Source organism: Engystomops pustulosus, chromosome 9 (assembly GCF_040894005.1).
Source record: "Engystomops pustulosus chromosome 9, aEngPut4.maternal, whole genome shotgun sequence".
In the NCBI taxonomy this organism is placed as follows: domain Eukaryota; kingdom Metazoa; phylum Chordata; class Amphibia; order Anura; family Leptodactylidae; genus Engystomops; species Engystomops pustulosus.
The window spans coordinates 25,356,099-25,380,031 of NC_092419.1; the positions used below are offsets into that span (position 1 = coordinate 25,356,099).

Consider the following 23,933-nt stretch of genomic DNA (forward strand, 5'->3'; position numbering starts at 1 on the left):
TTACCATACTAAATGGAGCCTCTTGCTTACTGTGACTGGTCATAAAATAGTTTTATTTTGGGGCCCCACTTTTAGTTTTGCCCAGGGCCCCACTTTGTTTAGAACCGGCCCTGTCTAGCTCTATGTCCTTGTGGTTGTCCAGATGACCGCAGATGTCTAGTCCCAACTCTTCAACTATTGATGGTCGATCCTTGGGAGCCCCTTTGTACCAATCTCTTTGTAAAAGACTGAAGGCACAGTAAATGGTAGTGACACGTTGTGGATGTATTCTTACATTTCCAGGAGGAATCACGTGGACAGAGTTTTAAGAAAAATAATTTTATGGAGTTATGACACACATGACACAACCTAATATACATAACTTTCTATATTCACCTCTATAGGATAGAGCCACACATGTGTGTTAGAGCTCATACATGGTGGTTATGACACCAATCATGGAAAGGGTTGTGGGACCTCGGTTCTGGCGATGAGTCTTCCTAATTCATTGGGACACAACACAATATGATATTTAAGGCATGTTCATGTTTATGATAAAAAAAAATATCCTTTTTTCTTTAAGGAAGCGTTTAAGGGGTTTTCCCATCTGGGCACTTACATTTATTTTAATTCATTTTCCATGTGTAAACATTTCTTCTGATTGGATGTTATTAAAAAAATGTTCCTGTGTGAAGATAATTTCTCATAAATGTTGCCATGTTGTCCCTTAGAAATGAGATAGCTTCCTTGGATACAACCACCTCACATTTTGGCAGCGGCGTCCAGACATGCGCTACTGAGCCCTGACCTCCTGGATTCAGCGATCATTACCACAGGACGGCTGAAGGATATGCAGTAACTCCCGGACATTTCATATACAAAAACTTTTTGTTACTTTGTGAAATCACTCCAGCAGAGGTGGCCGTATCCAAGGACATAGACTTGTTTCTAAGGGACCATATGGCAACATTTATTAGAGATTATCTTCACACAGTTTTCTTTAATAAGATCTAATTGAAGAAATTTATATATATGGCAGATTAATAAAATTGAATGTAAATGCCCAGACGAGAATACCCCTTTAAGTTTGTGGCAGATCTGTCCGGGAGCTGACATCATGGATCTATATCTGGAGACTTCGGAGATGTAGGTTGGCCCTTCCATGGCAATATCTATAGATGGGCCTTTAGCTTCCCTGCCAATGGCTCCTTGTCTAATGATGATGTTAAGTATTATCTACAGCTTGATCCATGTAAGGCTACATACATGTAATGGGCTGCACACCAGGGGATGATTTGGGTTGGTTGTAGATGGGAGGGGTGAGTCCTCCATAGAGAGGAGGCTACCCAGCTCAGTCACAGTGCCGTGAGAGGTGATATACTCAACACACCGTGACCTGGAGTAATAGACCTCAATGGTGGGCGATATCTGGCCCCAAATTGGGCATCCAGATCATGACCACTGCAGGTGTGCATTAGGCCTAATAGGACCTATGGGACCCTCTGAGAGCAATACGGGGGTAGCTGTAATAATTCTTGAATAACATATTAGCCCAAAAATTGCTGCTCTGCTGATCGCCTGATTGGATATGGCAGATCACTGGAGGGTTATATGTATGTGTGTAGGAATGATGACGTCCCCTCTTCTCCCCCCTCCCTCTCATTACGGTATTATATCTATTACAGATCTGACGGATATTTTGGCCATTAGTCACAGAGATGTCAGGACGTCACAGGTGTGAGGAGGACATGACAGGTCTGTATGGGAAATCCTACAACCATCATCCAGTGACCGTCGCCTGGTGATAATATGGATCTTACACATGATGTAATATAGATGGAGGTTTCACAATCTTTTGTTCATCCAAGAAAGATTCTCTATTAGTCATTTAGATGCCGACATTTAGGATCACTATAGGGATTACATCTGAGCTTGTGACTTCTCCTATAGTGGAAAACCTAAATACCATAGGTGACCGCAGAGAAGGAACTTAAAGCTGCCAGGTCCCAGTAAGAAATCTATAATGTACAGGTCTTCATAAGGGAAAGAAACTGTATATAAACCCCCTAAGGCTCATTGGCCATGGGTGACCATCGCAATCAAGCATGAAACCAGGGGCTCTTATTCTTAGATCCAGGCACCGTGACTGTGGTAATCTTCTTATATTTGTTATCTATGGCCTCCTTCCTTCTAAATTCAACTTTTACAATTATGCTAATGAGCCTATAGGACTCCTGGGGTTGTTACCAGAGACTCTCTGTGCTGCAGCCTCACAGACTATTACACTGCCTTCCCCACCTCCTTCTCCCCCAGCACTTCCCTCCTGGGGAGGAGACTGGGTAATGGTCTGTGAAGTTACAGCACAGAGGGACACTGGTAATACCACCCCCCCCCCCCCCCCCCAGATCGCCTCTGGCTCATCAGCAGAATGATAAAGGTTGATTTTAGAAGGAAGGAGGCCATGGATAACACATATGTGTATGAGTAATTGATCCTGGTTTATCAGGATGGAATTTGATGGCAGATTTAATATTAGGATCTCACTAATTAATTCAGTTTTTCTATGAATTGAACCAAAAAGTCCTAAAATCTCATGTGTCACAAATTAGCATCAAAAACTGCAACTCCTCTCATCACATGTCAAATCTGAACAGCAACTAGATAAGTGGACGAAAAAAAAAGATCAGTAGAATTTATTTTATAGTAAAATGGCGCCAATTTTTTTGTAACAAATCAACAATTCAGTTATCAAAATTTAGCACATTTTTTTACTTCATTTTTTCCCATGTTTATCGCTGTCTCTCCTTGTCAGAGCTGGTGAATGTGAAGCTGAGATCTTACTATACATAGAGTCTCCCGGTGATATCTATCTAAATAGCCATGTAATATGTATGTAGCAGCCAATCACAGCTCAGCTTTCATTCAGACAGAGCAGCTAATAAAATGAAAGCAGCGCTGTGATTGGTTAATATGGGTAACACTACTTTACTACAATCAGCTCATGTATAACTCCCTTATGTATAACAATGGGACATAATTTGGCATATGTTGGGCTAATTTGGACCTATGGATGTATATGGCAGGTATGAGGTCACCACCTGGACACTATTATACAAATGTCTTTGGGTTTAGGCAGAAATATTTTTGGCTGCCCTATCAGTTGATATAGTTGATATACTGATATATGAGTAACTCCCAGAATAGAAGAGAGTCAAAAGAGTTAAATTCGCCATATTTAATATACATTTATCATGTCTCCATCATTTATTATACAAGATGGCCGCTCCCTGTACTAGGTTACCATGGAATCAGAATCCTCCCCATTCAACTGAGTTCTAAACATGATGTCATACCCGCTGTGATGTCATCACTGCTATATAACTCCCGCTCTGTACCCATAATTCTCTGAGGGTTGTATAGTTGAGGAGTGGAGAGTGAAGAGGAGTTTTTTTTGCTGCTTTACTGACGAATGATGGAAAGATTTTTTGTAAGTAGACTTTATTTACTGACGGATATCAGGATTATTGTTAGTGATGAAATTTAGACATCAGGAAATAGATGGTCGGATTGTAATGTAGATAAGGGGAATCCTGGGCGGTGTCATAATGGGATACTTAGGTCCACCAGATAACATTTTTCTGGAGGACCCTCTTCACATTCAACTAAATAAAAAGACCCTTCCAGCTTCCAAATTTAGTTATCTTCCGCTGTATCTTTGTAATCCAGTGTAAGGTTGGAGCCTGGGCCCACCGGAGGATCCTCCGATCCTCTGGTGGGACAGTCCGACACGGATCCTGGGGAATATCTGCTCTCATTTTTTGGTTTCTGTTCTACATTTGGGGCATTATTGATAGTGCTGTGTGTCCAGAGGAGCAGGAAGAAGATTTACCCCCCTGACCCCTGTCCCTAAAGGACATATTATAAAACATGGTGGCATCATATCCAGGTCCTGATGTCCCCTCCACCCATTCCTGGTTATACTGAGGTCCTAGATCTGTCATTAGGGTGACATTGAGGTGTCTGGGAGGGTGAGGGGAAGATCTAAACCCTGTATCTACTGTGCACTAGTTATAATATGTCACCCCCAGACTCATTCTTACTCTCCTCTTGCTGATAACAGTTTAAAATTATAAACTTTATGTGAAGAAATTGCAAAAATTGTATAATATACTCTAAAATAAAGATGGCGGATGTGTGTACTGGTTACCATAGCAATAGAATCTTTCTCCATTTACTTTCTCTATCACTGCTGTATACAGCCTGGTATTACCCATAATGCTCTGAGAGATAGACTATGTGATATTGAAGATGTTCTAGAGCCGTCTACTACATCTTTACTCATTTCTGGTTATATCAATGTCTGTTTCCACCAATGTCCTCCTATACTCCACTAGTGGTCTCCACCATCTCCGCTCCTGAAGGTCTATGGTTACTTTGCATGATTCCTTCTGGAGACGTCTCCATCATGTGGAGCCACAAATAATTTCACTGACCCAAAATTCTGTTCTTCTCTCTCCCCTATAGGATAAACTGACTGGGCGCACCCGTGTCCAAGTCCTGTCCCGCAGGGCACTGGAGCCGGAGGCTAAGCGCACATGGATCAAATCCTACAACGACGGGGTAAATAATTCTAGAGACGTCATCAGCCATCACCACATTATACATGACATGTGATATGTCATTGATCTGAAAGTAATGTTTCTATTTTTATGTCCCACAGCTAGGTCCTTCTCCTGCCTTTTATGATTTGGCTGCTGCTGCACAGGATGGACCAGGAGAGCTGATGCCGGAGTCACCTGAGCCCTGCTGGATTGTTAGATCGGTAAGGAGGCCATTACTATATAGTCATGGACTCGCCATGTCCCATAACTGCTGCTGATGCTATTGATGATGATGTTGGAGGTGATGATGAATTGAGGGAAAATGATTCGAATTTGACACTTAATATGTATTGACAGGAGAGTTTCCTACCCCTGGATACGCCTGCAGAGTATAGTACAGGAAAAACGCCACTGGACTTGGACTGCATCATCACGGTAATGTCTCTTCTCCTCTATGATCCACACACGACTTATAGACAATGGGGCAGATTTACTAATATTCTCTAATAGACGCAAGATAAACTAATGCGTGTTATCAAGTACATGATTTACAAATTTAGATGTAATAGTTACATCTGGTGTCCGCTGTATGTTTCTTAGATCCAGGCACCGTGACTGTGGTAATCTTCTTATATTTGTTATCTATGGTCTCCTTCCTTCTAAATTCAACTTTTAAAATTATGCCAATGAGCCTATAGAACTCTTGGGGTTGTTACCAGAGACTCTCTGTGCTGCAGCTTCACAGACTATAACACTGTCTTCCCCACCTCCTTCTCCCCCAGCACTTCCCTCCTGGGGAGGAGAGTGGGTAACGGTCTGTGGAGTTACAGCACAGAGGGACACTGGTAATACCCCCCCAGATTGCTTCTGGCTCATCAGCAGAATTATAAAGGTTGATTTTAGAAGGAAGGAGGCCATAGATAACACATATGTTTATGAGTAATTGATCCTGGTTTATTGGTTTCCACCAATGTCCTCCTATACTCCACTAGTGGTCTCCACCATCTCGGCTCCTGAAGGTCTATGGTTACTTTGCATGATTCCTTCTGGAGACGTCTCCATCATGTGGAACCACAAATAATTTCACTGACCCGAAATTCTGTTCTTCTCTCTCCCCTATAGGACAATCTTACTGGGCGCACCCGTGTCCAAGTCCTGTCCCGCAGGGCACTGGAGCCGGAGGCTGAAAACACTTGGATTAATTCATACGAGGACGGGGTAAATAATTCTAGAGACGTCATCAGCCATCACCACATTATACATAACATGTGATATTGGGGTTATCTGGGGTTCACCTCCTCAATAAGATGTCATTGATCTGAAAGTAATGTTTCTATTTTTATGTCCCACAGCCAGGTCCTTCTCCTGCCTTGTATAACTTTGCCGCTGCTACTGATGATGGACCAGGAGAGCTGATGCCGGAGTCACCTGAGCCCTGCTGGATTGTGAGATCGGTAAGGAGGCCATTACTATATATAGTCATTTAGTGTGTGGTGTCCGCTGTGTGTACAATTTTTGGTGCTTTTCCATAGTAAGTCTGGACCCATGTTTATAGCTGAATGGAGGATTCATTTGCTTTCTATCACTCTAAATTTCTCTGTATTCAAATTCTCAACAGGAGAAAAGAAGATCATCAGGATCACGATGGAGAAAACGACTGAGGAGCCTCTTCTGCATGGTGAGGAGATCTCAGTCTAGGACATGTATCTCAGCCTGGTGATACGTGTCGTGTATCTCAGGATCTCATTCACAAGTGACTGGACTCGTGATACACACATCATCATCAGCTTTCTCTTATCTTTCCTCTGTAGAGCCGGGAATCAGTGATGGTGACTCCTTTCACGCCAGCTCCCAGCAGACCCGACACAAAACACTTTGGATGCCAAGTGACAGAAGAAGAGCTCAGCCTGATGTCACATGGGCCAAAAGTCACCGTGATCCAGGTGAAACCCTATATGGTTGACGCTTCCACCCAGGTCCATAAGGATGAGTTCTGAGGTAGGTGGAACGCACATCAGTACATTGTGACAAGGACAACATCCGGGAGATCTGAGATTCTGCAGATCGGAGTCTTCAGAACTTGTCCCGATATCACACACTATTTTACTATTACACGTCTACAGCTAAGGTGATGCTACTGCTGTTTTCCTCTTAGTTTGGAAAAGTGCATTATGGAAGCTCAAAAAATATATTTACACCATACACCGACTGATTTTTGGCTTTTGCGTTGGATTATATGACCTAATGTGAGACTTTCCAATGAAGATAATCCAGAGATTTTTTTTTTTTGCAGCTTTTATTCCTGAACTTCCTGACTGCTCTGCACTTCATCCCCAAGGATAAGAAGATCTTCTAGACGACCTGTGACCTACCGAGCCTGTAAGTCCTGATAGTCTATACTCTGCCACATAGATGGAAACCTATCACTTCTCTACTAGTGAGCAATGTCCATAAGATATTCCCATCTAGGCGATGTCCATGTGGTATCATCACTGCTCCAGACACTTAGATATGGATCACTCCAGGATGGCCCCAGTCTTGTAGACATGTAGCAGCCACTTGATGAGGAATGTATGAAGTGATATATCTTTGTTCTTTCATTAGGCCAATAGACGCGTCCTCCCGCCCCGGGTGTCAGAGCTGGACGTCTATGACTATGAAGATCTGAACATCGACACAAACCTTTCTACTGAGGTTTTATACTTTTGACCATTAAACGGATTATGTCAGTGTCAGGAGACTATGGTCTGCTGTACTGGATCCATGAGAGGCTCCACTAACACTCACTGTCTGGTCTCTTCTTGTCCGCCTTTATATACATACACAGTACAGGGGGATCTCCCGAGTGTTATACACAGTACAGGGGGGTCTACCGAGTGTTATACACAGTACAGGGGGGTCTCCTTAGTGTTATACACAGTACAGGGGGGTCTCCCGAGTGTTATACACAGTACAGTGGGGGGGTCTCCTTAGTGTTATACACAGTACAGGGGGGTCTCCCGAGTGTTATACACAGTACAGGGGGATCTCCTGAATGTTATACACAGTACAGGGGTCTCCCGAGTGTTATACACAGTACAGGGGGATCTCCCGAGTGTTATACACAGTACAGGGGGATCTCCAGAGTGTTATACACAGTACAGGGGGGTCTCCTTAGTGTTATACACAGTACAGGGGGTTCTCCTTAGTGTTATACACAGTACAGGGGGATCTCCCGAGTGTTATACACAGTACAGGGGGTTCTCCTTAGTGTTATACACAGTACAGGGGGATCTCCCGAGTGTTATACACAGTACAGGGGGGTCTCCTTAGTGTTATACACAGTACAGGGGTCTCCCGAGTGTTATACACAGTACAGGGGGATCTCCCGAGTGTTATACACAGTACAGGGGGATCTCCAGAGTGTTATACACAGTACAGGGGGGTCTCCTTAGTGTTATACACAGTACAGGGGGTTCTCCTTAGTGTTATACACAGTACAGGGGGATCTCCCGAGTGTTATACACAGTACAGGGGGGTCTCCTTAGTGTTATACACAGTACAGGGGGGTCTCCCGAGTGTTATATACACAGTACAGGGGGATCTCCCGAGTGTTATACACAGTACAGGGGGGTCTACCAAGTGTTATACACAGTACAGGGGGGTCTCCCGAGTGTTATACACAGTACAGGGGGGTCTCCCGAGTGTTATACACAGTACAGGGGTCTCCTTAGTGATATATATACAGTACAGGGGTCTCCTTAGTGATATATATACAGTACAGGGGGATCTCCCGAGTGCTATACACAGTACAGGGGGATCTCCCGAGTGTTATACACAGTACAGGGGGGTCTCCTTAGTGTTATACACAGTACAGGGGGATCTCCCGAGTGCTATACACAGTACAGGGGTCTCCTTAGTATTATACACAGTACAGGGGTCTCCCGAGTGTTATACACAGTACAGGGGGGATCTCCCGTGTGTTATACACAGTACAGGGGGATCTCCCGAGTGTTATACACAGTACAGGGGGGTCTCTCGAGTGTTATACACAGTACAGGGGGGTCTCTCGAGTGTTATACACAGTACAGGGGGGTCTCCTGAGTGTTATACACAGTACAGGGGGGTCTCCTTAGTGTTATACACAGTACAGGGGGGTCTCCTGAGTGTTATACACAGTACAGGGGGGATCTCCTGGGTGTTATACACAGTACAGGGGGGTCTCCTGAGTGTTATACACAGTACAGGGGGGTCTCCTTAGAGTTATACACAGTACAGGCGGGGTCTCCTTAGTGTTATACACAGTACAGGGGGGTCTCCTGAGTGTTATACACAGTACAGGGGGGTCTCCTGAGTGTTATACACAGTACAGGGGGGATCTCCTGAGTGTTATACACAGTACAGGGGGGGGTCTCCTTAGTGTTATACACAGTACAGGCGTGGTCTCCTTAGTGTTATAAACAGTACAGGGGAATCTCCTGAGTGTTATACACAGTACAGGGGGGGTCTCCCGAGTGTTATACACAGTACAGGGGGTCTACTGCGTGTTATACACAGTACAGGGGGGTCTCCCAAGTGTTATACACAGTACAGGGGGGTCTCCCGAGTGTTATACACAGTACAGGGGGGTCTCCCGAGTGTTATACACAGTATCGGGGGGGTCTCCGGAGTGTTATACACAGTACAGGGGGGTCTCCGGAGTGTTATACACAGTACAGGGGGGTCTCCGGAGTGTTATACACAGTACAGGGGGATCTCCCGAGTGCTATACACAGTACAGGGGGGTCTCCGGAGTGCTATACACAGTACAGGGGGGTCTCCGGAGTGTTATACACAGTCCAGGGGGGTCTCCGGAGTGTTATACACAGTCCAGGGGGGTCTCCTGAGTGTTATACACAGTACAGGGGGGTCTCCTGAGTGTTATACACAGTACAGGGGGGTCTCCTGAGTGTTATACACAGTACAGGGGGGTCTCCCGAGTGTTATACACAGTACAGGGGGGTCTCCCGAGTGTTATACACAGTATCGGGGGGGTCTCCGGAGTGTTATACACAGTACAGGGGGGTCTCCGGAGTGTTATACACAGTACAGGGGGGTCTCCTGAGTGTTATACACAGTACAGGGGGGTCTCCTGAGTGTTATACACAGTACAGGGGGGTCTCCTGAGTGTTATACACAGTACAGGGGGATCTCCCGAGTGCTATACACAGTACAGGGGGGTCTCCGGAGTGTTATACACAGTACAGGGGGGTCTCCGGAGTGTTATACACAGTACAGGGGGGTCTCCTGAGGGTTATACACAGTACAGGGGGGTCTCCGGAGTGTTATACACCGTACAGGGGGGTCTCCGGAGTGTTATACACAGTACAGGGGGGGTCTCCGGAGTGTTATACACAGTATAGGGGGGGGTGTCTCCTGAGGGTAATACACAGTACAGGGGGGTCTCCGGAGTGTTATACACCGTACAGGGGGGTCTCCGGAGTGTTATACACAGTACAGGGGGGTCTCCCGAGTGTTATACACAGTACAGGGGGGGCTCCCGAGTGTTATACACAGTACAGGGGGGTCTCCTGAGTGTTATACACAGTACAGGGCGGGTCTCCCGAGTGTTATACACAGTACAGGGGGGGATCTCCCGAGTGTTATACACAGTACAAGGGTCTCCTTAGTGTTATACACAGTACAGGGGGTTCTCCTGAGTGTTATACACAGTACAGGGGGGATCTCCTGGGTGTTATACACAGTACAGGGGGGTCTCCTTAGTGTTATACACAGTACAGGGGGGGTCTCCTTAGTGTTATACACAGTACAGGCGGGGTCTCCTTAGTGTTATACACAGTACAGGGGGATCCCCTGAGTGTTATTCACAGTACAGGGGGGATCTCCTGAGTGTTATACACAGTACAGGGGGGTCTCCTGAGTGTTATACACAGTACAGGGGGGGTCTCCTTAGTGTTATACACAGTACAGGCGGGGTCTCCTTAGTGTTATACACAGTACAGGGGGTCTCCTGAGTGTTATACACAGTACAGGGGGGTCTCCTGAGTGTTATACACAGTACAGGGGGGTCTCCTGAGTGTTATACACAGTACAGGGGGGATCTCCTGAGTGTTATACACAGTACAGGGGGTCTCCTGAGTGTTATACACAGTACAAGGGGGGGGTCTCCTTAGTGTTATACACAGTATAGGGGGGTCTCCCGAGTGTTATACACAGTACAGGGGGGTCTCCCAAGTGTTATACACAGTACAGCGGGGTCTCCCAAGTGTTATACACAGTAGAGGGGGGTCTCCCGAGTGTTATACACAGTACAGGGGGGTCTCCCGAGTGTTATACACAGTATCGGGGGGGTCTCCGGAGTGTTATACACAGTACAGGGGGGTCTTTGGAGTGTTATACACAGTACAGGGGGGTCTCCTGAGTGTTATACACAGTACAGGGGGATCTCCCGAGTGCTATACACAGTACAGGGGGGTCTCCCGAGTGCTATACACAGTACAGGGGGGTCTCCGGAGTGTTATACACAGTCCAGGGGGGTCTCCGGAGTGTTATACACAGTACAGGGGGGTCTCCTGAGTGTTATACACAGTACAGGGGGGTCTCCTGAGTGTTATACACAGTACAGGGGGGTCAACCGAGTGTTATACACAGTACAGGGGGGTCTCCCGAGTGTTATACACAGTATTGTGGGGGTCTCCGGAGTGTTATACACAGTACAGGGGGGTCTCCGGAGTGTTATACACAGTACAAGGGGGTCTCCGGAGTGTTATACACAGTACACGGGGGTCTCCTGAGTGTTATACACAGTACAGGGGGGTCTCCTGAGTGTTATACACAGTACAGGGGGGTCTCCCGAGTGTTATACACAGTACAGGGGGATCTCCCGAGTGCTATACACAGTACAGGGGGGTCTCCCGAGTTCTATACACAGTACAGGGGGGTCTCCGGAGTGTTATACACAGTACAGGGGGGTCTCCGGAGTGTTATACACAGTACAGGGGGGTCTCCTGAGGGTTATACACAGTACAGGGGGGTCTCCGGAGTGTTATACACCGTACAGGGGGGTCTCCGGAGTGTTATACACAGTACAGGGGGGGGGTCTCTGGAGTGTTATACACAGTATAGGGGGGGGGGGTCTCCTGAGGGTTATACACAGTACAGGGGGGTCTCCGGAGTGTTATACACCGTACAGGGGGGTCTCCTGAGTGTTATACACAGTACAGGGGGGTCTCCCGAGTGTTATACACAGTACAGGGGGGGCTCCCGAGTGTTATACACAGTACAGGGGGGTCTCCTGAGTGTTATACACAGTACAGGGGGGGTCTCCCGAGTGTTATACACAGTACAGGGGGATCTCCCGAGTGTTATACACAGTACAAGGGTCTCCTTAGTGTTATACACAGTACAGGGGGGTCTCTGGAGTGTTATACACAGTACAGGGGGGTCTCCTGAGTGTTATACACAGTACAGGGGGATCTCCCGAGTGCTATACACAGTACAGGGGGGTCTCCCGAGTGCTATACACAGTCCAGGGGGGTCTCCGGAGTGTTATACACAGTCCAGGGGGGTCTCCGGAGTGTTATACACAGTACAGGGGGGTCTCCTGAGTGTTATACACAGTACAGGGGGGTCTCCTGAGTATTATACACAGTACAGGGGGGTCTCCCGAGTGTTATACACAGTACAGGGGGGTCTCCCGAGTGTTATACACAGTATCGGGGGGGTCTCCGGAGTGTTATACACAGTACAGGGGGGTCTCCGGAGTGTTATACACAGTACAGGGGGGTCTCCGGAGTGTTATACACAGTACACGGGGGTCTCCTGAGTGTTATACACAGTACAGGGGGGTCTCCTGAGTGTTATACACAGTACAGGGGGGTCTCCCGAGTGTTATACACAGTACAGGGGGATCTCCCGAGTGCTATACACAGTACACTGGGGTCTCCCGAGTTCTATACACAGTACAGGGGGGTCTCCGGAGTGTTATACACAGTACAGGGGGGTCTCCGGAGTGTTATACACAGTACAGGGGGGTCTCCTGAGGGTTATACACAGTACAGGGGGGTCTCCGGAGTGTTATACACCGTACAGGGGGGTCTCCGGAGTGTTATACACAGTACAGGGGCGGTCTCTGGAGTGTTATACACAGTATAGGGGGGGGGGGGGGTCTCCTGAGGGTTATACACAGTACAGGGGGGTCTCCGGAGTGTTATACACCGTACAGGGGGGTCTCCGGAGTGTTATACACAGTACAGGGGGGTCTCCCGAGTGTTATACACAGTACAGGGGGGGCTCCCGAGTGTTATACACAGTACAGGGGGGTCTCCTGAGTGTTATACACAGTACAGGGGGGTCTCCCGAGTGTTATACACAGTACAGGGGGATCTCCCGAGTGTTATACACAGTACAAGGGTCTCCTTAGTGTTATACACAGTACAGGGGGGGCTCCGGAGTGTTATACACAGTACAGGGGGGTCTCCCGAGTGTTATACACAGTACAGGGAGGTCTCCCGAGTGTTATACACAGTACAGGGGGGTCTCCTGTGTGTTATACACAGTATCGGGGGGGTCTCCTGAGTGTTATACACAGTACAGGGGGTCTCAGTGTTTTGTCTATGTACAACATGGCCAGGAGGAGGTTCCCTTACAGGTGACTTATTACACTATAATCTATGTAAATTATGTGCAACACCCTCGCCGATGCAATGGCGAGGGAGTGTTTGCGAATACGTCCCACCTGCATGTATCCACATTACACTACATGGTCCTTATAGGACATAGGGGATATTGCAGTGGTGGATCCTGCCTGGCAAGGCAGAGGTTAAGTGTTTTGTATGATGCAAGATGCTATTGTCCAATGATTTGTGTTACATCCTGTCCTTTGTGAGCTGAGATGTGATTGGAGGAGCAGCCACCACTTGACCAAAGGGAGGTAATAAAACCCCCTGGCCAGGAATGTTCTAGAGAGGACTCTGTGAGTTAGTCTAGAGAGAAGACTCAGAAAGATTCCAGTGTAGGGGAATCCTAGAGATCAGTGAGTGAGTGAGCAATCTCTGTCTAGCCCATACCAGAGCAGGAAGAGCCTAGCCCCTGCCTCTGAAGAGTGGAGTCTAAGACTAGAGTTAGGGTAGTGAGGAAAAGGGGTATCATCTTACCTTTAAAGGTGATACCTGAAGCCCTACAGGACAAGCTGAAGCTTCCTACCAGGACACAGCTGCCTCCCAGCCTGCCCTCTACATCCAGGCTGGTGAACTATCTCCTGAGGCTCCCTCCAAAAGCATCTCAGCACTCCATCTACCTGTTAAAGGCACATTGCTGCGGTTCCTGACGGTTCAAATAAAGAACTTTAAGTTGTTTTCTTCAACTTCTGTCTCCGTCTGGTCCCTGCTAATACGGCTGCCTTCATCACCGGCACCCTGTCCATCACCCAGAGACTCACACTCGGGACATTAAGGGGTTGCCCCAGGGAGATCCGCTATAGCAGCCGCTCCCTCATTATTTCTTGCCAACACCACCCTGCTGGAGACCTGCCAGGCTGTAGGACAGCCCTCCGGTTCCCCCGTACCAAGCACCGTGACAATAGCGTGCTTAGGCCGCAACCGCCAACCACTCCGGTACCGCGGGCCCCGGCTGTCTCCAGGCCTCACCTCAAGGGCTAGGCCCCGGTGGGGGATGTTGCAAGTGGCGTCACGAACAGGATTGATACTTCTGTACCTTATTACGGCATTAAAGACTTTCCTTTATTAAAAAGACTGTGCTGCCTAACCCTGCTGCCATCCGGGTTTAGGCCCAAGTAATTGTGTGTTTCTGGAGTGAACTGTGTTATACTGCTGCCACGTGCTGTCGAGCGCCGCTCCAGCACTCAAGAGGTTAATTCCTGCAAGAACTGTACCAACTCTGCTACATCCGGCGCTGCCGCGCCTGAAGATTTTTACCTCAGAAACTGTGGCGCAGCAAATAATTCAAGCCCGCCAAAACCTTCACTGGCGGGAAACCCAGATGACTCACCAAACTCCGCCCACGCGCGAATGGCGCGAACCCCGCCTCCTCTGGCGCAGGAAAAATTAGAGCCCGCCACAGCTCTTGGCGGGAAGGACTTGGACTCCTCCCACTGGCTCGAGGCGGACTTCCTGCCCCGCCCCAGAGAAGGGCCAGAACTCGTGCTGATCTTGGAGAGTGAGGTCAGCACCATGTGGGGTCCTCCGCCATTCCCCCCTGTGGAGCAGCCGGAGTTCTACGAAATACTGGAGACTATGGTCGTGGTCTCTGCCCAGCCGGTCCGGAGACCCTCCGCTGGACATCGGCTGCACCGAGGACTGACCCGGGCCTTCGTCACCAGGACGTGTTTCCAAACGGTGACGCAGCACCAGGTACCACCCGGGCGGTTCCTCGTGCCTCTCCTGGCTACCATGCTGGTACCGCGGGCCCATGTGGAGGCGCCACGTGGGGAGGCCCCGACTCCTGTCGAGCCAACGCCTGGACCTATCGCTGCCGCTCCACCTGCTCCGAGGCCTACCATTCCCGCTGTGCGGCCTGCCAGCCCCGCTGTGGCGGTTCCTGATCCTCCGGCACCTACCTGTCGCCCAAGGAGATCCGAACCTGCACCGGAGCCACGAGCCACAGCACCGGCACCTCCGCAGCCTCAAGGCCGAGGTGAGACCGCCCGCCGGCGACTCCGAGACGCTGTCTCGGAACAGCGACGCCGAGAGAAGGAGGCCTAACGGTATATGGCCGGCCGATCTACAGCCGGAGCTTGGGTGGAAAAGAACCGCACCACTGGCATGGTCCGGTTCTTCGATAAGCAGCGTGGCTATGGCTTCGCCACGCAGGACTACACCGGACGGGAGGTATTTATTCCCCGCCAGTCTGTCAAGAGGACTGACTTGCCGGAGAGACTGCACAATCTGAAGCCAGGAGAGTGCATCGAGTTCTCCATGCAGGAGGGGCCCCGAGGACCATGGGCGGCTGGTGTGATCCGGATCCCGGACTCCGATGAGGACCGCTACCCATCGTACGACGAGCTATATGAGGACGACGAGTGGCCGGAATCCCCGAACACTTCTTCTTCCTCGGCTGCGAGTCCCCGGGCGGTGACCCACGTGAATGCCCCATCCACGGTAATCGTGAGTACGGGTCCCATTGCCATCCATGGGCCGGACATGATCCAGGGCGCCACCCTCACCGTCTCCCCTGCCGGGAGCATTGCCAGGTCCCGCGGCTCTTCTGTGGGAGAAGACATCCCGGCTAGTGAGCCTTGTCCGGAGATTCCGTCTAGGTCCACATCTCCCCTTGCCGGTTACCAATGGGGTGATGACTAGAGATGAGCGAGCACTAAAATGCTCGGGTACTCGTTATTCGAGACGAACTTTTCCCGATGCTCGAGTGCTCGTTTCGAGTAACGAGCCCCATTGAAGTCAATGGGAGACTCGAGCATTTTTCAAGGGGACCAAGGCTCTGCACAGGGAAGCTTGGCCAAACACCTGGGAACCTCAGAAAAGGATGGAAACACCACGGAAATGGACAGGAAACAGCAGGGGCAGCATGCTTGGATGCCTCTGAGGCTGCTTAAATGCACCATTATGCCAAAATTATGGGCAACAGCATGGCCATGACAGAGTGACAGAATGAAGCTAGATAGCATCTAAAACATCCAATAATTGACCCTGACACTATAGGGGACGGCATGCAGAGGCAGCGGCAGCAGCGGAAGGCTAGAGAGTGGCATGGCGACATACCCTAAATGGACTCAGGCTTCAAACCAATGGGTAGCAGAGAGGAACCAAAGGAGGTGAGCAAGAAGCGCTCAAATAATATTGGTACATGATAAAAGTTTGCCAGTATATTTTGTGGATTACACAGCAGGGTGGCGACAAAGTTAACATGGAAGCCATGAAAACAATCCAAAATTCTGCCTGACACAGCTCGTTTGATAAGGGGACGATGTATGGAGGCAGTGAACTAGTAGTAGATTAAAGGTGCTGCAGTTAAAACTATGTTAGTTGGTTCTTGGCATGGAGCTGGCGCTCCGCTGCCAGGCGAGCTTTCGCCAATCCAAGCCCCTGTCTCTAGGCTACTCCCCAAACAGCACTTCTAAAAACCTTTCGGATAAGATCAAGTGTAGTAGCGTTCTTATAAGTTTGGGATATGGCGGGTGAGGGGAATGTAAACATCTGCGCAAGAAGCGCTGAAATAATATCCGTAAATGAAAAAAGTTTTCCAGTATATTTTGTGGCTTACACAGCAGGGTGGCGACAAAGTTAACAAGTTTGATGTGGAATGCCCTGCAATAGCTCTTGGGCGGTGTGCCTTTTATCACCTAGGCTCAGCAGTTTGAGCACCGCCTGCTGTCGCTTAGCAACGGCACTGCTGCTGTGCCTAGAGCTACCGACTGATGGCGCCATGCCCACGGATGGTAATTCGGAGGAGGAGGAGGTGGAGGAGGGGTGGGAGGATTTGGAGGTATAGTAGGCCTTTGAGACCTGGACCGAGGTAGGCCCCGCAATCCTCTGCGTCGGCAGTATATGACCAGCCCCAGGGTCAGACTCGGTCCCAGCCTGCACCAAGTTAAGTGTAGTAGCGTTCTTATAAGTTTGGGATATGGCGGGTGAGGGGAATGTAAACAGATGCGCAAGAAGCGCATGATGCGCATGGAGCTGGCGCTCCGCTGCTAGGCGAGCTTTCGCCAATCCAAGCCCCTGTCTCTAGGCTACTCCCCAAACAGCACTTCTAAGAACCTTTTGTATAAGATCAAGTGTAGTAGCGTTCTTATAAGTTTAGGATATGGCGGGTGAGGGGAATGTAAACAGATGCGCAAGAAGCGCATGATGCGCATGGAGCTGGCGCTCCGCTGCTAGGCGAGCTTTCGCCAATCCAAGCCCCTGTCTCTAGGCTACTCCCCAAACAGCACTTCTAAGAACCTTTTGTATAAGATCAAGTGTAGTAGCGTTCTTATAAGTTTAGGATATGGCGGGTGAGGGGAATGTAAACAGATGCGCAAGAAGCGCATGATGCGCATGGAGCTGGCGCTCCGCTGCTAGGCGAGCTTTCGCCAATCCAAGCCCCTGTCTCTAGGCTACTCCCCAAACAGCACTTCTAAGAACCTTTTGTATAAGATCAAGTGTAGTAGCGTTCTTATAAGTTTAGGATATGGCGGGTGAGGGGAATGTAAACAGATGCGCAAGAAGCGCTGAAATAATATCCGTAAATGGTAAAAGTTTGCCAGTGTATTTTGTGGATAACACAGCAGGGTGGCGACAAAGTTAACAACTTTGATGTGGAATCCATGAAAACAACCCAAATTTCGGCCTGACAAACCTCGTTTGATAAAGGGACGATGTATGGAGGCAGCTATATGGACGACTTTTGGAGGTAGCAATGGAGACAACGTGTGGAGGCTGCTATGGAGACAATTCAATTTGGATAGTGCCTGTATGTGGCAGTCCAAAAAATTTTTCAAACCAGAGGAGCAGGTAGGTGGCCCTCCAGAAAAATGGAATAGATTGAGTGCCTGTATGTGGCAGTCCAAAAAATTTTTCAAACCAGAGGAGCAGGTAGGTGGCCCTCCAGAAAAATGGAATAGATTGAGTGCCTGTATGTGGCAGTCCAAAAAATTTTTCAAACCAGAGGAGCAGGTAGGTGGCCCTCCAGAAAAATGGAATAGATTGAGTGCCTGTATGTGGCAGTCCAAAAAATTTTTCAAACCAGAGGAGCAGGTAGGTGGCCCTCCAGAAAAATGGAATAGATTGGGTGCCTGTATGTGGCAGTCCAAAAAAGTTTTTAAACCAGAGGAGCAGGTAGGTGGCCCTCCAGAAAAATGGAATAGATTGAGTGCCTGTATGTGGCAGTCCCAAAAAATTGTTTAAAACAGAGGACCGGAAAGGTGGCCCTCCAGAAAAATTGAATAGATTGAGTGCCTGTATGTGGCACTCCCAAAAATTGTTTAAAACAGAGGACCGTGTCGGTGGCCCTCCAGAAAAATTAAATGCATAAAGTACTATACCTAGAGCCAGTGGGCCCTGTCAAAAAACAGCCAGTTTCCTCTGCTTTACTGTAGAAAGAGGAGGAGAAGGAGGAAAATGAGGAGGAGGAGGAGTGGATAAATTATTCAGGTTGAGCTTCCTTCACCTGCTGGAGATTTGAAATTAGGAGAAATCCATGCTTTATTCATCTTGATAAGCGTCAGCCTGTCAGCGCTGTCAGTCGACAGGCGTGTACGCTTATCGGTGATGATGCCACCAGCTGCACTGAAAACCCGCTCTGACAAGACGCTAGCGGCAGGGCAGGCAAGAACCTCCAAGGCGTAGAGCGCCAGTTCGTGCCACATGTCCAGCTTTGAAACCCAGTAGTTGTAGGGAGCTGTGTGATCATTTAGGACGATGGTATGGTCAGCTACGTACTCCCTCACCATCTTTCTGTAAAGATCAGCCCTACTCTGCCGAGACTGGGGACAGGTGACAGTGTCTTGCTGGGGTGACATAAAGCTGGCAAAAGCCTTGTAAAGCGTACCCTTGCCAGTGCTGGACAAGCTGCCTGCTCGCCTACTCTCCCTCGCTACTTGTCCCGCAGAACTACGCACTCTGCCGCTAGCGCTGTCAGAAGGGAAATACTGTTTCAGCTTGTGCACCAGGGCCTGCTGGTATTCATGCATTCTCACACTCCTTTCCTCTCCAGGGATGAGAGTGGAAAGATTTTGCTTGTACCGTGGGTCCAGGAGAGTGAACACCCAGTAATCGGTGCTGGAATAAATTCTTTGAACGCGAGGGTCACGGGATAGGCAGCCTAGCATGAAATCTGCCATATGCGCCAGAGTACCAACGCGTAAGAATTCACTCCCCTCACTGGCCTGACTGTCCATTTCCTCCTCCTCCAACTCCTCCAACTCCTCTTCTTCTGCCCATACACGCTCAACAGTGTAGGACTCAACAATGGTCCCCTCTTGTGTCTCGCCAACATTCTCCTCCTCTTCCTCCTCATCCTCGTCCACCTCCACCTCCTCCGATATGCGCTGAGAAACAGACCTAAGGGTGCTTTGGCTATCAACAAGGGAATCTTCTTCCCCTGTCTCTTGTGAGGAGCGCAAAGCTTCCGACTTCATGCTGACCAGAGAGTTTTTCAACAGGCCAAGCAGCGGGATGGTGAGGCTGATGATGGCGGCATCGCCACTGACCATCTGTGTTGACTCCTCAAAGTTACTCAGCACCTGACAGATATCAGACATCCACGTCCACTCCTCATTGTAGACTTGAGGAAGCTGACTGACCTGACTACCAGTTCTGGTGGAAGTTGACATCTGGCAGTCTACAATCGCTCTGCGCTGCTGGTAAACTCTGGATAACATGGTCAGTGTTGAATTCCACCTCGTGGGCACGTCGCACAACAGTCGGTGAGCGGGCAGTTGGAGGCGGCGCTGCGCTGCCCTGAGAGTGGCAGCATCTGTGCTGGACTTCCTGAAATGCGCACAGATGCGGCGCACCTTCGTGAGCAAATCAGACAGATTGGGGTATGTCTTGAGGAAACGCTGAACTATCAGATTTAACACATGGGCCAGGCATGGCACATGTGTCAGTCTGCCGAGTTGCAGAGCCGCCACCAGGTTACGGCCGTTGTCACACACAACCATGCCTGGCTTCAGGTTCAGCGGTGCCAGCCACAGATCAGTCTGCGCCGTGATGCCCTGTAATAGTTCTTGGGCGGTGTGCCTTTTATCGCCTAGGCTCAGCAGTTTGAGCACCGCCTGCTGTCGCTTAGCGACGGCACTGCTGCTGTGCCTAGAGCTACCGACTGATGGCGCCATGCCCACGGATGGTCGTTCGGAGGAGGAGGTGGAGGAGGGGTGGGAGGAGGAGGAGGCATAGTAGGCCTCAAACACCTGGACCGAGGTAGGCCCCGCAATCCTCGGCGTCGGCAGTATATGACCAGCCGCAGGGTCACACTCGGTCCCAGCCTCCACCAAGTTAACCCAATGTGCCGTCAGAGATATATAGTGGCCCTGCCCGGCAGCACTCGTCCACGTGTCCGTGGTCAGGTGGACCTTGTCAGAAACGGCGTTGGTCAGGGCACGGATTATGTTGTCTGACACGTGCTGGTGCAGGGCTGGGACGGCACATCGGGAAAAGTAGTGGCGGCTGGGGACCGAATACCGAGGGGCGGCCGCCGCCATGAGGCTGCGAAAGGCCTCGGTCTCTACTAGCCTATAGGGCAGCATCTCCAGGCTTAGCAATCTGGAAATGTGCACATTAAGGGCTTGGGCGTGCGGGTGGGTTGCACTATATTTGCGTTTCCGCTCCAGCGTCTGGGGTATGGAGAGCTGAACGCTGGTGGATGCTGTGGAGGATCGTGGAGGCGACGATGGGGTTTTTGTGGCAGGGTCCTGGGCAGGGGGCTGACTATCAGCTGACACAGGGGAAGGAGCAGTGGTGTGCACGGCCGGAGGTGAACGCGCTTGTTGCCACTGAGTGGGGTGTTTAGCATTCATATGCCTGCGCATACTGGTGGTAGTTAAGCTAGTAGTGGTGGAACCCCTGCTGATCCTGGTTTGGCAAATGTGGCACACCACAGTCCGTCGGTCATCCGGTGTTTCCTTAAAGAACCTCCAGACTTCTGAAAATCTAGCCCTCGCCGCAGGAGCCCTCGCCACGGGAGCTTCACTAGTTGACACATTTGGCGCTGATGCACCAGCTCTGGCCCTGCCTCTCCGTCTGGCCCCACCACTGCCTCTTCCAACCTGTTCTGGTCGAGGACTCTCCTCCGTCTCAGAAGCACTGTGTTCACCCGGCCTCTCAACCCAGCTTGGGTCTGTCACCTCATCATCCTCCGATCCCTCAGTCTGCTCCCCCCTCGGACTTCCTGCCCTGACAACAACTTCCCCACTGTCTGACAACCGTGTCTCCTCATCGTCGGACACCTCTTTACACACTTCTTCCACTACGTCAACAAGGTCATCATCACCCACAGACTGCGACTGGTGGAAAACCTGGGCATCGGAAAATTGCTCATCAGCAACCGGACAAGTGGTTTGTGACTGTGGGAAGGGTCCAGAAAACAGTTCCTCAGAGTATGCCGGTTCAAATGGCAAATTTTGCTGGGAGGGGGCAGACTGGGGGGGAGGAGGCTGAGGTGCAGGAGCTGGAGGAGTGCCGATTTCGGTGACATGGGTGGACTGCGTGGAAGACTGACTGGTGGACAAATTGCTCGAAGCATTGTCGGCAATCCACGACATCACCTGTTCGCACTGTTCTGGCCTCAACAGTGCTCTACCACGAGTCCCAGTAACTTCAGACATGAACCTAGGGAGTGTAGCTCTGCGGCGTTCCCCTGCTCCCTCATAAGCAGGTGGTGTCTCACCCCGCCCAGGACCACGGCCTCTGACCCCTGCAGTAGTTGGACGCCCACGTCCCCGCCCTCGTCCTCTACCCCTAGCCCTCGGGTTAAACATTTTGAAAATGAGAGTTATAACTTGTATTTTTTTTTTAACTTTTTTTTTTTTTTTGTTTTTTTGTTTTTTTGTGTTTTTTAGTTTTTAAAACCAAACGATGCTATCCTATTGCTATGGCTATTTTCTAGCCAAGTATTACAGCACACTACTATGCCAGATGAGATGACGCTGAGTTATGAAAAAAATAAACGTAAAATAAAAAAGGAAATGGCAGACTGTGCCTAGTTGAAATACAACCCCGGGCCCTAATAAATTTTCCCACTTCGGTCTTTGCGATGGATATGTGCGTCACTAAAACACAGTGGTCGCAAGTCTGACTCCAAATTGCTCCCAATTTGATAGTAGATGCACTGCAGCAAGTACAGCCACCAGCAGATCAACCAGAAATCAAATATATCTAACGCTACTGTAGGCGTAATTAAGACGTTTGTATTCTCCTATGGCTATTTTCTAGCCAAGTATTACAGCACACTACTATGCCAGATGAGATGACGCTGAGTTATGAAAAAAATAAACGTAAAATAAAAAGAAACTGGCAGACTGTGCCTAATTGAAATACAACCCCGGGCCCTAATAAATTTTCCCACTTCGGTCTTTGCGATGGATATGTGCGTCACTAAAACACAGTGGTCGCAAGTCTGACTCCAAATTGCTCCCAATTTGATAGTAGATGCACTGCAGCAAGTACAGCCACCAGCAGATCAACCAGAAATCAAATATATATAACGCTACTGTAGGCGTAATTAAGACGTTTGTATTCTCCTATGGCTATTTTCTAGCCAAGTATTACAGCACACTACTATGCCAGATGAGATGACGCTGAGTTATGAAAAAAATAAACGTAAAATAAAAAGAAACTGGCAGACTCTGCCTAATTCTACTCAAACCCCTAATAAATTTTCCCACTTTGGTGTTTGAGGTGGATATGTGTGTCACTAAGAGCTAAACACAACGGTAGCAAGTCCCCCTGCTAATTCCTCACAATATGGTACTAGCTGCAAATAAAAAAAAAAAAAAATTATAACGTTATTGTAGCCCTAAGAAGGGCTGTTGGGTTCTTTAAGAATCACTCCTGCCTAACAGTAAGCTAATAGAACACCCTAACGCTTTCCCTGAGCAGCAGCAGCTCTCTCCCTAGCGGCATCCAGACAGAGAATGATCCGAGCAGCGCGGGCAGCGGCTAGTCTATCCCAGGGTCACCTGATCTGGCCAGCCAACCACTGCTATCTACGTGTAAGGGTACCACGTCATGCTGGGTGGAGTGCAGAGTCTCCTGGCTTGTGATTGGCTCTGTTTCTGGCCGCCAAAAAGCAAAACGGCGGGAGCTGCCATTTTCTCGAGCGGGCGAAATACTCGTCCGAGCAACGAGCAGTTACGAGTACGCTAATGCTCGATCGAGCATCAAGCTCGGACGAGTATGTTCGCTCATCTCTAGTGATGACCCGACCCCGGAAGAACCGGAGCTGGAAGGAGCTGCGGCGCTGCCGCAGGTCCCTGTTTATTTTCTTCTGGACCCCTCCGTGGTCCCTGGCTCAGTTGAGCCCCCGGCTGGAACAGCCGACACCCCGGGCGACAGTGCTCCTCCCCCTGAAGGTCCGGAGGATGTTGCTGCATCTGCAGTACATGCTACTGCCACCGGGTGTCCCCAGCCGGCACCTACTCCCGCTGAGGATGCACAGGATTCCCTGCTGGAGCTGGATCCTGTCTCTGCTGAACCCAGCGATGCAGAGTAACCCCTGAAGGGCTGTAGCCCACTTCAGGTACTGTACATATTGTGTATTTATCTCCATTTTCCCTAAAGAGCCAGAGACTTTCCTGAGACTCTCATCCCTATTTATCTCAGTCAAGAGACATACCTTGGTACAAAGATAGATCCCGGCACTCACCAAATAATGCAGATATTGTTTAATAGTAAGATCAACTTACAGCATGATGTGCAG

At 49.4% G+C, this 23,933-nt stretch overlaps 1 protein-coding gene across 1 annotated transcript in view; it reads left to right on the forward strand.

Moving 5' to 3' along the window:
* Positions 1-3,414: 3,414 nt before the first annotated feature.
* The window catches only part of LOC140076780 (uncharacterized), a 56,944-nt gene continuing 36,425 nt past the window's right edge, over positions 3,415-23,933 (forward strand). The window contains exons 1-3 of the mRNA XM_072123481.1: positions 3,415-3,466; positions 4,504-4,599; positions 4,700-4,801. Coding sequence (XP_071979582.1) covers positions 3,449-3,466; positions 4,504-4,599; positions 4,700-4,801 — 216 coding nt within the window. The 5' untranslated portion in view covers positions 3,415-3,448. The remainder of the gene's footprint in view (positions 3,467-4,503; positions 4,600-4,699; positions 4,802-23,933) is intronic.